General features: G+C 56.1%; 4 protein-coding genes across 4 annotated transcripts; all 4 read left to right on the top strand.

Moving 5' to 3' along the window:
- Positions 1-1,137: 1,137 nt before the first annotated feature.
- Positions 1,138-2,263, top strand: GCG54_00003254 (Dehydrogenase RED2; the record flags this gene model as incomplete). Its single annotated transcript, XM_045403329.1, has 2 exons — positions 1,138-1,943; positions 2,005-2,263. The coding sequence occupies 2 exons, from the start codon at positions 1,138-1,140 to the stop codon at positions 2,261-2,263; spliced, it is 1,065 nt and encodes a 354-aa protein (XP_045261610.1).
- Positions 2,264-3,429: 1,166 nt separating this feature from the next.
- On the top strand, positions 3,430-4,461 carry GCG54_00003253 (uncharacterized protein; the record flags this gene model as incomplete). Its single annotated transcript, XM_045403328.1, has 3 exons — positions 3,430-3,667; positions 3,734-4,268; positions 4,353-4,461. 3 exons carry the CDS (start codon positions 3,430-3,432, stop codon positions 4,459-4,461), a joined length of 882 nt encoding a protein of 293 aa, XP_045261609.1.
- A 777-nt stretch (positions 4,462-5,238) lies between these two features.
- On the top strand, positions 5,239-5,970 carry GCG54_00003252 (uncharacterized protein; the record flags this gene model as incomplete). The annotated part of the gene is made up of 1 exon (XM_045403327.1): positions 5,239-5,970. The coding sequence occupies one exon, from the start codon at positions 5,239-5,241 to the stop codon at positions 5,968-5,970; it is 732 nt and encodes a 243-aa protein (XP_045261608.1).
- A 3,870-nt stretch (positions 5,971-9,840) lies between these two features.
- Positions 9,841-11,732, top strand: GCG54_00003251 (Acetylcholinesterase; the record flags this gene model as incomplete). The annotated part of the gene is made up of 6 exons (XM_045403326.1): positions 9,841-9,999; positions 10,046-10,153; positions 10,246-10,462; positions 10,518-10,590; positions 10,652-11,387; positions 11,454-11,732. 6 exons carry the CDS (start codon positions 9,841-9,843, stop codon positions 11,730-11,732), a joined length of 1,572 nt encoding a protein of 523 aa, XP_045261607.1.
- Between the last annotated feature and the right edge of the window lie 1,169 nt (positions 11,733-12,901).

Here is a 12,901-nt window from a genome sequence, read left to right as displayed (position 1 = left end):
GGAATATAGATCGAAAATCCAAGGGTCCAGGCCTAAAATATCTTGACCTTACGGGGGACACTTACTCTACACGAGAGACATATCGCCCGCAGACCTCGTCGCGGCTACGCATCGTTGACGGGATAAGGTTTGCATCCCCATCTCAAAAGTGGCGTGATTCCAGACCACCTGGAAGAAGTGCCGTCCATTTTCGATGTGGGAGATCACCAATCATCGGGCGCGCGGGGGCTGGTATGGAGGGAGCTTGATCGGAGCTTAATCTGTGTGTGTGCGTGTATGTGTGTCTGCGTATTACCAGGGGGAGGGGGCTGTTGATGTAGAACTCACGCGGGGTTCTCCGCCTGAAGTGGCCGCCTGAAACTGCAACACCACCTCTTTGAGCGGTTTCGTGGCTGGGGTGTGGTGAGCTGGGGAGCCTAGAAGGATGGTGGAAGAAGTATGCTTGGGATGAGGCATGTTGTGGCGGTTCGGGAAACGCGGATGGGGCTGGAATGGTGGGATTCAGGGACTGGACCCTTGATTGGGGTGATCCGTCAATTGCGGAGCTGTCCGGCCGATTTTCCCACGATGGCCCCGACAGGGAAGTCTTGGGCAAGGTAGTGGCTTTGTTGAAATGGGTTGCCGACAAGGGAAAAGGGATCCCGACACGGCAACCGGGTCCCGATGTCCGGCTCCGTGATGCGGCCGGGCAGGACCGGCGACCTTGCTCACACCGGAGTGATCCACATCCACAACGGCATTTGTGTGGTTGTGCAACCAACGGGGATTTGATGGTGCTCAAATTTCGTCGTACTGCATGAGGCATCTCGGTAACCCCGCTCATCTCACCGGTCTCCCTCCACTGTCACGGTGCGGGTGATGTAATGTCTTGCAACCACCATGCAGCCCAGCCAATGTGGACATGAACGCACGTATGAGGAAAATCGTAAACTGGAATCAGCTCAATATCCGACATGTTCCTGCAATGTGGCTGGCTGGATATGGCGATGGCCGAGACATCACAGCTGGGGCCGTTGACTTCCTCCACCTAGCCGACGCTGGTTCTCTACACGCTTTAGGCGCAGGCGAAAGGATCTCAAATGATGGATTTGGTAGGTTGGACGGATATAAGTCCGGTCGTTTTCTAAGAGGTCGCGCATGGCAAGTCGTGCAACGCACCGCATTCTCAGGAGTCTACTCCTCAGCATCAAATCTTCACGACAAGCAGCCACTCGCGACCGCTTATACCCCAGTGCCATCATGAGCCTGCTTCATCCCTCCCTCAGCCGCTTACGCGCTGCCGATCTCGCAGTCATAACCCGCCAAGTTCTGCAATCCCGATCACTCAGAAAACCCCTGAGCATCCTAGCCGCCTTCAGCCTCATCTACGCCCTCAACAAAGCCCTCGCACGCTGGTACCTCCGCACATCCTCGCCCTGGGATTGGTCCAAAGAGATCGTCCTCATAACCGGCGGAAGCAGCGGCATCGGCGCCCTCCTCGTGCGCAACCTCGCCGCGCGCGACATCAAAGTCGTCACCGTCGACATCCAGCCCCCTCTGACCCCCCTCCCGCCCAACGTGCGCTTCTACCAGCTCGACGTGACCTCTCCCGAGGCCGTGCGGTCCGTCGCGCAGCGCATTCGCGAGGATCTAGGCGACCCGACGGTACTGGTCAACAACGCGGGCGTAGGGACGGGCAAGCCGCTGCTCACGGAGACAGACGAGCAGGTGCGCCGGACGTTTGACGTGAACATTGTGGCGCAGTTCTGGATGGTGAGGGAGTTTCTGCCGGCGATGGTGAAGGCGGATCATGGACATGTGGTGACGGTCGCGAGCATGGCGAGCTTCCTGACGCTGGCGTCGAATGTGGGGTATTCGTGCTCCAAGGCGGCTGCGTTGTCGCTGCATGAGGGGTTGACGCAGGAGTTGAGGTACCGGTATAATGCGAGCAATGTGTGTACGAGGTATGTGATGCTCTCTGTCTTCGTCGAAAGTTGGGAAGCACTGGTCTGATATTGGGGGCAGCATCATCCACCCAATGTTCACGCGTACGCCCTTAATACAGCTTGCGACGGCCAAGGGCGACTTTCCGGCGGACCTGCTCGACCCGGAAGACGTTGCGGATGCTATCACGAAGCAGATACTCCGTGGCAGGAGCGGGTCGGTTTTCCTGCCTGGGTGGTGCAGCCTGATCTCTGGGATTCAGGGGTTCCCGACGATATTGCAGGAGTTGATAAGAGGGTCCAAGGCCCATGTGTTGGATGGCCGGTCTTTCGCTGCTTGATGTTGACAAGTTCGATACGGCTGCGTCAATACTCGAGGAAGTTCTGTTCTGAATAGGTTACCATAGCATCAACTGGGATGCATGGATGCCCGAGTGATATCGTGCTAATCTTCGGTCTCTGGAGCTGTCTTCTCATCATTTCAAATATCTACTAATAGGCTCAACGCATCTCGTGCAAAGCAGACAAAATCGTTGTCTCCACCGGGTGCTTCTACGCTTCGTGAACAACTTTTCGGAGGATGTTCGTGGCTGCCTTGGGCGAATACTTGCCGACTCAAAGTCAGTCTACCAGAGGCGATATCGTCAATGGGTTTCAAAATGGTATATTGAACCAGGTCCGCAAGTATGCGCTGATCTTCTTGCGACAACGAGAACTGCTTTCATTGACGGTATGGCCGTAATGCTCATGGTTCCGGGCGCCAAAGGCAGCTCGGTGGCATCTAGTCCTGCCAGGGAAAGATTGGGGCCGAACGATGCGTTGTAGACCAGCTAATTCCAGCCAGGCCGTGAAGACTGACCGGACATCCCGCCCGTCGTTCCCCACTGGCCGACGGCTGTCCCCGGAACTAGGGGTTTACGGAACAGCATCTACACACAATTTGCCGTCGATCGGCCCAGAATCTGACTTCTTCAGTCGCGTGGAGAATGCTTGGTAATCCGATTGGATGCCGTTTAGTGAAGAATCAGAGACCACTCGGCCGGTAAGTGAGGCGCTTTGGTCTCGATCAGACGAGTGGCTCGAAAGCAGATCTGGGAGGCAGAGCGCCCTGCTGTCTGGCCGATATATAAGGATGGGCACTCAGAGGTCTCTGGCACACAATATCAGCCGCTCAAACGCCCGGACGGTAAGCGCCCGTTTATTTTTTCCTCAAGATGAAACTTGGACTTTCTTCTTCCATCTCCGGGCAACCAACAGCGATGCCGGGAATCAGCCATCAACGGCCTCGCTAGGTCGGAATAGGCGTGGCGCCCAGCCACGCCATCTTAGTCTTGCCAGCCCTGCTAGGCTCCAGCATTGGCAAGATCAGGTCGCAATTGAGCGTCGAGCGCACAGTCTTGGGAGAGAAGGACGGCTATTAATACAGGAGCTGCCCTGAACGGGCATGCCCCTGGGTTCAAGGGCAGCGTTCGACTCTCCCCGATTCACCAACCCGAGGATCGACACCATGCACCCCTGGCTATTCCTAGGTGTGGCACTCGCCTTCGCTCAAAATGCCCTCGCCGCGAATCAGTTCCGACGACCTGCCGCCGACGGGCCGACGGGCGACTACAGCGAGAACCCGGCCTACGAGGTCGGCAAGGACATTACATTCTTATGGGACACAGACTTTGACCAGATTGACCTGGTCGTATGGAGCGACGCGTCGGATAAGCTCAAGACGTCTCTGTATAAGAGGCTCGCAGGTAGGCCTCCAAAGCGATGGAGTGGTGGGATGTTGACAAGACTCACGATGACTGACTCTCTACCAGTGAATCTGTCGAGCAGGGCGTATACATGGAAGCCCAGTTTTGATGGGTTTCCTGCCGAGGCGAAGACGTTGGGGGTGTTTTACCTGACCTTCTATCAAGCGGGAACTGTGAAGCAGGCTGCCCAGTCGCATTACTTCAACATCACCGATACGTCGGCAGCTGCGGCTTCGGCATCGGCCTCAGCTTCAGCGACGACTTCAAAGGTGACATCGACATCCGCACCGACTTCTGCAGCCACGGCGACGACACCGACTGCGTACTCGCCACCCTCATCAACGACGTCGGTTTCAGCATCCACCGATGCCGCGGTGCAGCAAGATGGAAGCGACAGCAGCGGAAGCGGTCTTTCTGCTGGCGCTGTGGCTGGCATCGCGATCGGGGCGGCCCTGGGGACATTACTTGCTGCTGGTGCTGCAGCATTCCTGTCGTGGAAACGGCATCAAAAGAAGAAAGGAGCCGACAAACCAGGCCCTGGCTCAAGAGGCAGCGTAGCCTTTGGTGATGCTGCTGCTCAGGGTTACTACGTACCGTCAGGGTACGCGCCTTCAGGCCAGTACACGTCGCCTGCATCGTACGCATCGCCCTCGCAGTATGGCGGTTACTCCGCGGAGTGGAAGAGCCCGACGGTGCAGCCCGTCGAGCTGGCAACGGACAGAACTCCTGAGCTTGGGGGCGGGATCGAACATATGGAGGAGCTTTCGACGAACAGGCGCAGCGCGATGAGTTAATAGAGTTATAGCAGACCTCCAAATGTAAACGAAAGTCGACGTTCAAACCGTTCCAGCTCCCAATGATGCCAAACCAGTGGAAGAGTTGCTGAGATAAGCGGACTTCATCCCGCTCTTGAGATTGAAACGTCGGAAAGCTTATTTCGCAAAGAGAAGGAATTGCCGACAGTTGCCGTTCCCTGAGAATTGGGGGAAGAGGGCACGGGTTCCGAGTTCCCCGAAGGCTCGAGCTTCACAAAGTCAGGTCTTTAGCAGAGCCTCATAGCCAACCTCGGGACACGGATTCCTGTCAAAATTGCCTCTCTCTCCTTCGAATCAAATCATGTCGTCAGTTGTCAGAAAAAGCAACAAAAGAGCTTGTTGGTGGCCGTCTCCAACCAGAAGCTGTAGCACCGGACGGGCGGTGGAGAAGAGCGCGACGGCCGCCCCACTCACCGCCTGAGACAAGGATCGCACGGGCCACTTGCCGCAATTTTGGTCTGGGTTTTGTTGGTTGGAACTCCTGCTCGAGTCGAGTGTCCTGAGCGTTTCCTTTCCACGTCCCAACCTCACTCACCAACGCTTTATCTGCCCTTCCCCCCCTTTCTCCCCTCCACACCTGAGAGGGAAATTCCAGCTCTCACTCAAACGCAAACTTTTGAAGCTTTCCCAGCGCCTGTTTTAAGCTTCTCAGCTTCGACCCGGCGGCGCGGTCCAAAACCTTTCCGCCACTTGCGGGCCGCTTCTTATTGGACACCTGTCTCGCCAGCCACTTGCCGAACGAACCATAACCACAACATGGCACGCCAGGCCAACGTCGCCGCCTCCTCGGGAGCTGCCGCATCAGCCGGCGGCGCCGGTGCCATTGACCCCCGCGATCGCATCATGTCGCACATGAACCGCGACCACAAGCGCGAACTTTCCTACTACCTGCAGCACTTCTCTGGTCTGGGTCGCGCCGCTGCCTCGTCTCCGTGGATGAAGGACGTCTCCTTTGAGGGCATGACTATTGCCGCTGGTGGCCTTGGCGGGAAAGAGTACTTTGTGGCCTTTAACCCGCCGTTGACCTCGTGGGAGGAGGTGCGCCCTGCCGTCGTCGACATGGCGCGGGTGTCGAGAGAGGCTCTCGGCTACAGCGACATTCTTGTCTCGCACTTTGAGGCCTCTTCGGGGTTCGCCTTGATCGTGGGCATCTCGGTCGCCTTTTATTTCGTCTGCTACCTGACGCTGGGCTTCGTCTTGCCCGGCCGACCCATTTGGGGGTTCCTGCAGACAGTGTTTCCCGGTGGTCCGCTGTTTTACCGCTGGCTCGTCAAGACCATCTTCTTTCCTGTCTTGGGCATCCATCTCACCGAGTGCTGGTGGTTCCACAGGACTCGTCTGGTCAAGCACGGCATCGAGCCTGGCTCCAGTGTTTGGTGGCAGTGGGTTAGCAGCCTGTTTTTTGAGGGTTACCCTGGCTTCCAGAGGTTTGATGCCCTCGTCGCGGCCAAGAGGAAGGAGCAGGCGGAGGCTGGCAAGAGCCACTGAGGGCTAGGTTCGACACAAATCGATGTCTGGTTTGTTTGGGCTGAGCCCAGTCGACGGAGCAGGCGACACGCGTGGGAAGAGTGAACCGGGCGTATGGTGAACAGAAGCGACGGTCATGCGTCAAAGAGGGACTCTGTTCGGACCCGACACTAGCTACCGCTGGCAAACCGCACTCAGCAACAGGTCACCGATGCTGGTCTGGCCGTTCGATACCCAGGTTTCGGAACCGATCTTTGTTTGCAGAGACGAGTGACGGGTAGAGTGCTCTGGGTCGATGAGAAAACACAGCCCTCCAGGATACTTCTCGCCGAGTACATCTGAGGGTCGGTTAGCCATTGTAGTTGATACGAGAGTAATGGTAATGGAAATAAAAGAAAGCTTGCATTCACAATGGCTCGTTTCCGGATGGAGGCAATCGCGTCTGGTGCTGCCCTCATGGTCAAGGGGGACAAGAGTTGCTGCTCGGTTACCAGTTGTCCTGATGCGTCTTCGCAGGTATTGCCTTCTTGAAATTGCGTCTGACGTGGCGTTGGCTGCATTCATTTCGGGTGCAGGAAAGAGGTACCTGCCAAGCGAGGGCATCACATCGCAGTGTGTGATGGAAACCGGGGCTTCTGGAAGCTATCAACTGCCGCGCACAACTAGTGCCTCCCGCCTTATTCCTCATTCCGTAGTAGGCGCGAAGTCTAAGGTAGTGTGCCCAGCCAGAAGATCGACCCGATGTTGCTGCATGTTTCAATTGTCAGAACGCTGATCGGTTGCTGACGGCAAGAGGTAGGTCGTTTCTCAACGCTGTTTGGCGCCGTCCGCCGGAACGGGCTAGTGCATTGAGCGGGACCACACCTCGGCTACCCGTTTCCCACTGAAAACTATCGACCCGGCTCCTCTTTCCGACCGACCTTTCACCTCCATAGCTTGCCGCCTTCCGTTTCCTTCTATTGCAGCAATATTCTCACCCATGGCCGACGACGACACATCATCAAGGTCGCACCGAGTGTCGGCATTTTCAGTCAATGCTTGCCTCGCGGCACATCTGCCTCTGACGTTCCCATGCCTCGGCTCGCTTGCTTTTCGATGGAACGTAGTTTCCTCGGGACATCTCCAACCTTGTGCACCGCAAACCAGCAAAGAAGCTCAGCCAAGGCGAACCTAACGGCTGGTGCTTCGCCAGCTGCAAGATCTCCATCATAAGGCAGAATATCTCCATATTTTCCCGCGTCAATCCAGCCTTTCCCCGTCGAGGCAAGCTTGCGAGCCTTTCCAGCCCTTAGTGGCGTCTGCACCCACCCGCTTTAGACCACTTCGTGTGGTCACATCGACATTGAAGTCTTTGTCTGCGCGGGACGTCGATCAACACGAGGGCGAATACCTCTGCCAAGTATCGAAAGTGGCTATCAAGAGTCCAATCGCATTTCAAGAGCATCAAGATCGATGATTCTGCACCCGATGCCTATGGCCAATATACTGCAGTCTAGTCCCTTTGGCCCTCACCGCATATCTGGGAACAAATATCATGTTTGCACCAACCACCGTCCCTGAACCATCCCGACTTGGATATGTCTTTGTCTGCCGATATTCAAGCGAGGTAACATGGCTCACCCCTGGCGACCTGAGCTGGAGTTGACTTTCTCGAGGGGCACATGCAAGCCGTCTCGAAAACGACGTGGCTATTTTTGTCTCAAAACTGACATCGAAATCAATCAAATTTCTCCAGCCATTGCTGAGTGCTTGTAAAGCCGGAGATGTTGAGCATCAGAGGCGCAGTCGGTGTTGCTGTCGCAGATGAGCTCGAAAAGCAAACTCGACTTGGTGGTTGTCGGCATCACGAGCCGAAGTTGGGATCTTTGTTTTTGGACGGTGGCTGCGATCCTCTTTCAGTTGCCGATGAGCCATTCTCAACAAACGCGGGCGACTCCCAAACACAATCAATCCTCCATGGCGTCAATCACGAAGATCGTCGGGCTCGCCTTCACTTAAACGACCTTCGCGGAACACCACCGTCACAGGTGCCTGCCTACCACCGTGCATTACATGCGCAAGCTCCAAAGCAAGCGGGGGCTGCCGTCCTCACGGACACGATACGGTTGGCCAGCGTTTTCCGAACCTCACCCTCCACTCCGGAGCACTCCCCGGAGCTGTCCTTAGTTTGCGGATGCAGCTGGAGAACCTCGTCGTGCCGGGTCCCTAGCGCAGCCGAGGCACGCCAAACTACAACGTTATATGCACTAGCTCACTCTAGTGACCGATACAAACGTCATACAAGTGATGGAGGAAGTTGCCGATTGAGAACATTGAGAACGAGCCAAGGGAGCGTACTCGGCAGCCCGATCTCCTACTGTAGGAGTGGTTTGGCCATCATGGAAGTTCCGATTGTCACCACATTTGGTATGAACGCGTGGCCATTTCACTGCGGAAGAATCACTATTCATGTTTGTCTTATCAGGTCTATTCAATGACTCTAGGCCCTCTCAATGGCTCGCTTCCATCCAATCTACATGGCGCAGCCCTGGCGTACCTTTCGTCTGGTTGATGCCGAAGTCAATTCAGCACGGAATCGACGGTTTGGTTGCGCTGTGCCTGGATTGAAGCGAAGGATTTTACGCTCGGTCTCGCTCTACTGCAAGGGCCATTGCCGCATTCGGGACTTTTTCATCCAATGCTGAGTCTCTGGCTTTGCTGCGTAGTCGAGCATTGACAAACGAAAAGTCAAACAGCCTCAATGCCGGCGGGGTTGAGTCGCTAACTTTGTAGCTAAATCATGAGCCCCGCCCCCTAAGGCGTCATCCTCGCCTGTGACTGCCACGACTGGGAGCTTGGCTGCGGGAGTACGATGAGATCACTAATATGCTACCGTGATATCGGCAGCCGTTTAAACTCGCGAAGGGGCCCATGTTGGGGAAGGCTTAGAATTAGTCGTGGACGGCTATGGAAGCCTACATTCTACCAACCATCGTCAACAAAAACTCACCGACATTCTAGAGGGTCCGACAAGAAGAATACGGCCGGCCCAATACGGCGGTGCAATTGCAATGCCGCGCCGGCGGCTGACCCCGCTCGTACTCTGACTTTTCGCCCGCACCACTCGCCGGGTTGACCGCTGCTGGGACCCCTATGCAAGGCGATGGGGTTGGCACACCTTGCCCGGCCACTGTCAATTGAACAGTTGATTCATGTCACATCCCAAAGGACGGCCGAGTTGCATATGATATGCAGGTTTGTCATTCTGCAATATGAATTCGCTAGCCGCACGTGGCTGGAAAAACGAAAAACTGGACCATTGTGGGCATCGAGGTTGGATCGCTGCGAGCTGAGAGGGGCAAACAGGGCTCCCCAATTCGGACACTCTTGCGAACCTACCCACAATCCGTCCTGCCCCGGCTAGTTGGCTCTGAGGCTCTATCGATGAACCCTCCAACTGCCCTGTCATCCGCACATCTGGGTGCCGACGACACTCGTATGAGATGGGTCCCCTGCAATAAACAGGTGGGTGGCCCATGCGACGCCCGTCTAGCCTCATCACTCTCACCTGAGTGCGGGCTGGCTATCCGGGGTATCCATCACGACCATGGGACGATTGCGGGAGACATTGCGCATTCTCGGACCCAAACACTAAGAGCAGGCCCGGGGAGATGGAGATGGTCTCCTCGGCAAGCATGGCCCACCGTGGTTACGGCAGAGTTCGCTGACATATTAAAGACAGGGCCCAATCTCCATTATCGTTGGTAGATCACCACCGGCGCTTCTCTCCATCTCAGCGACTGACAGCTGTGAGGCCACTCGTTTCCGTCGCAGGTCCCTTGGTCCCTTAGCCCCCACGCCAACCCCAGGTCTTTGGTATCCGTCACCTTGGTTGAGTCGTCGATATCCACCATGAGGGCCCAAACCACCATCAGTAACGTCCTGAGGGCAGTGGTCATCGTCTCTGGTCTCACCACTGCCACCCCTCTCCTCCGTCGATGGACTGTTGGTCAGGCTGTTAACACCACCGGCGGACTGGTCAATGGACACGCCGCACCCGATGTGGACCAGGTTCGCCAACTACACTGATGTTGAAGGGCTAAGCTAACAGGGGCAGGTTTCTGAGTATCTAGGCATTCCGTACGCTGAGCCGCCCGTCGGTAGCTTGCGCTTTCAGCCTCCCGTCAAGTTCACTGGCACCAAAGCTATTAACGGCTCCGCTTTCGTAAGTTTCAAGACTTCGGGGAGGCTTGCCTGGCAATGCTCTCGAAATTTTCACCCATGCTCCTGAACTTGAGACTGACAAGCATTGACCAGGGCCATCAATGCATGCAACCAGCCGGCAGCAGCACATCTCTCGACGCCATCAAGAAGCTTGGTGTCCCCGCCTCGGCTGCGGTAGTTCTCACCGCACTCACCGACACCGGCTCCCAGAGTGAGGACTGTTTGACTCTAAACGTGTGGTCGAAGCCACAAGCCGGCGATGCCAAGAAGGCTGTGTTGGTCTGGATTCATGGAGGCGCCTTCACAACAGGTAACCGAGCGTCCGTCCGATGTTTTCGGCAAACCGGCCACTGACTCAGTTGCAGGAAGCTCCCGAACCGCCGCCTACAACGGAAGGTTCATTGCGGACGAGAATGACGTTGTGGTCGTGTCCTTGAAGTGAGTTTCTGCCGGAGTTCGGATTTAAGGGCAACTCAACTAACACGGGTCTCCCCGACAGCTACCGCCTCAACGTCTTCGGCTTTCCTGGAAATCCTGTTACGGCCCCTAACCTTGGGCTTCTCGACATCCGTATGGCCCTTCAATGGGTTCGGGATAACGTTGGCAGGTTTGGAGGCGACTCTCAGCGCATTACGATCTTCGGCCAGAGTGCTGGCGGGTCGCTCGTGGACTACTACTCATATGCCTACGCGTCCGATCCGATTGCAAATGGCTTCATCCCGATGAGCGGAGTCGCCACGGGCTTTGGTGTCTTCACCAACGAAACCGTTAATGCCAAGTGGTTCAACGTTACCAGCAACGTCGGCTGCGGCGGCAACACAACCGACCCCAAGGCCGTGTCCGAGTGCATGCTCAGCAAGACCGCTGAGGAGATCATTGGCAAGGGATTGTCTGCCAGCGACGCCGGATTGGGCTCCGCGAACGGTCTCTCCTTTGCACCAACGGTCGACGATGCGCTTGTCTTCGCCGACTACAGCGGTCGCCCATCGGCCGACGGCGGCTACGTGATCGGCAACCTGGAAAATGAGGCCGGTCTGTTTAAGCTCGGAAGCCCGGACACCAACGAAACGTACTGGCTCGGACTCAACAATGTAGCCTTCACCTGCCCAGCTGGCAGACGAGCGGCAAGAGCCGTTACTGCTGGCCATCCCACTTGGAGATACCGCTACTTTGGCGATTTCCCCAACCTTGCCATCACCACAACGCCTGCTAGCGGTGCATGGCATGCATCTGAGGTCAGTTGTGCTTTCTTTTTTCCTCTGCCCGCTTTGATATGAGACCTTGCAGCTGACAGCGCTTAGCTCCCTGTTCTTTTCAACACCGTGCCCCAGTCAGCGATCAACAGCACCGTACAAGAAGTGGCCGTCGGCAAGTACCTTCGCGGCGCCTGGGCTGCTTTTGCCAAGAACACCAAGACGGGCCTGATCGACTACGACTGCCACGGCATGTGGCCGATGTACAAGCTCGACGACGAGAAAACCATGAACCGCATCTCGTTCGCCAATGGCACCGGCAGCAACCTAGTTGCCGGCGGTTCTTACGACGGCTTGTGCGCGATACTGGGCTTGCCCGTCAACTGAAAAGGCTAGACAAGATCAGCAGAAACTCTGACAAATATATACATAAACCTACCATAATTGAATAATTAGACATACATACACACCATCTTGATGTATTTGTTATCATGCCCTCTTTACCTGGCGCGGCTTTCTGGCGCAGTTTCCATGCTCTCTTTCGGGCTTTCTGAAGGGCCCGTGCCCGTTGACCTGACTTTCAGCAGAAGCGAGAAATGATATCGTCTCGTTTCCCCGGACGTCTTTTCTCTTTTCGCTCTCGGTCGTTTCAGATTCTCGAATGATTTCGAAGATTACGATCAACGGCTAGAAGACGGGAGTCCACGTGCTTGAGCGAAGCGAAGCCCCTGAAAAGGAAAAGGCAGGTGGACAGGGTGACAATTTCATCAATTAGCGACATTCAACACTGCAAAAAGTACGTACAGGCGCTGATTCCTCAGGACAGCAGGCCGACAAGTCGGCTGTGCACGCTCCAAACTCTAAATGGACCTCTTGTACGACATCCGTCGTCGTTTGCATCTCTCTTCGAATTCAAACAAATACCAACGCTTTTTCCGAGCCGTTCAACCCCAAAAACCACGGGAGATCCAACTGATGCAGACCACCAACATGTTGTACACACCCCCTAGCGACTCCCACGATAAGTGAGCCACACCGCCGCCGCTATAGCCGGGTACTGTTTCCACCATTACCACCACCAGCCTGCTTGAGCTGCTGCAGCAGTGCGTCGACTTGCTGGGTCTTCTCCCGCAGGCGGTCTGTTGACGCCGATGCCGCTGCGGCAGAACCGCTGCCGCTGCCGCTAGCCACGACGGCCAATGTCTCCGTGACGGTCGAGTCCCTGCTGGCGAGGTACTTGGCCAGCATAACGGCGTCCTCTCTGGGTACCGGCTGTCTGCGAACGGATTAGCACCCGCATCATCCCGCGCGAAAGGTCGTCTCCGAGGATTGCCCCTCCCCCTCCCTCTCCTCCTTCTCTCGACGTGGCACGCTGTGATCCATACCTTTCACCGGAAACTGCCATCGATGGACCTTCTGATTCTAGAGCCATTGGGTCGCTGCTACAGCTCGGCGATGTCCGTAATGGCGTTCTTGACTGAGTCCTTGCCGGATTGAGCACCGTTCTCGACTTCCATGTAACGATATCTGGGCTACCGTCAGTCTCGATTGAGGTG

This window comes from Colletotrichum gloeosporioides (assembly GCF_011800055.1).
Source record: "Colletotrichum gloeosporioides strain Lc1 chromosome Unknown consensus_63, whole genome shotgun sequence".
NCBI lineage: Eukaryota > Fungi > Ascomycota > Sordariomycetes > Glomerellales > Glomerellaceae > Colletotrichum > Colletotrichum gloeosporioides.
The sequence above is the reverse complement of the archived record's forward strand: the minus strand, read 5'-3'. Positions and strand labels throughout refer to the sequence as shown.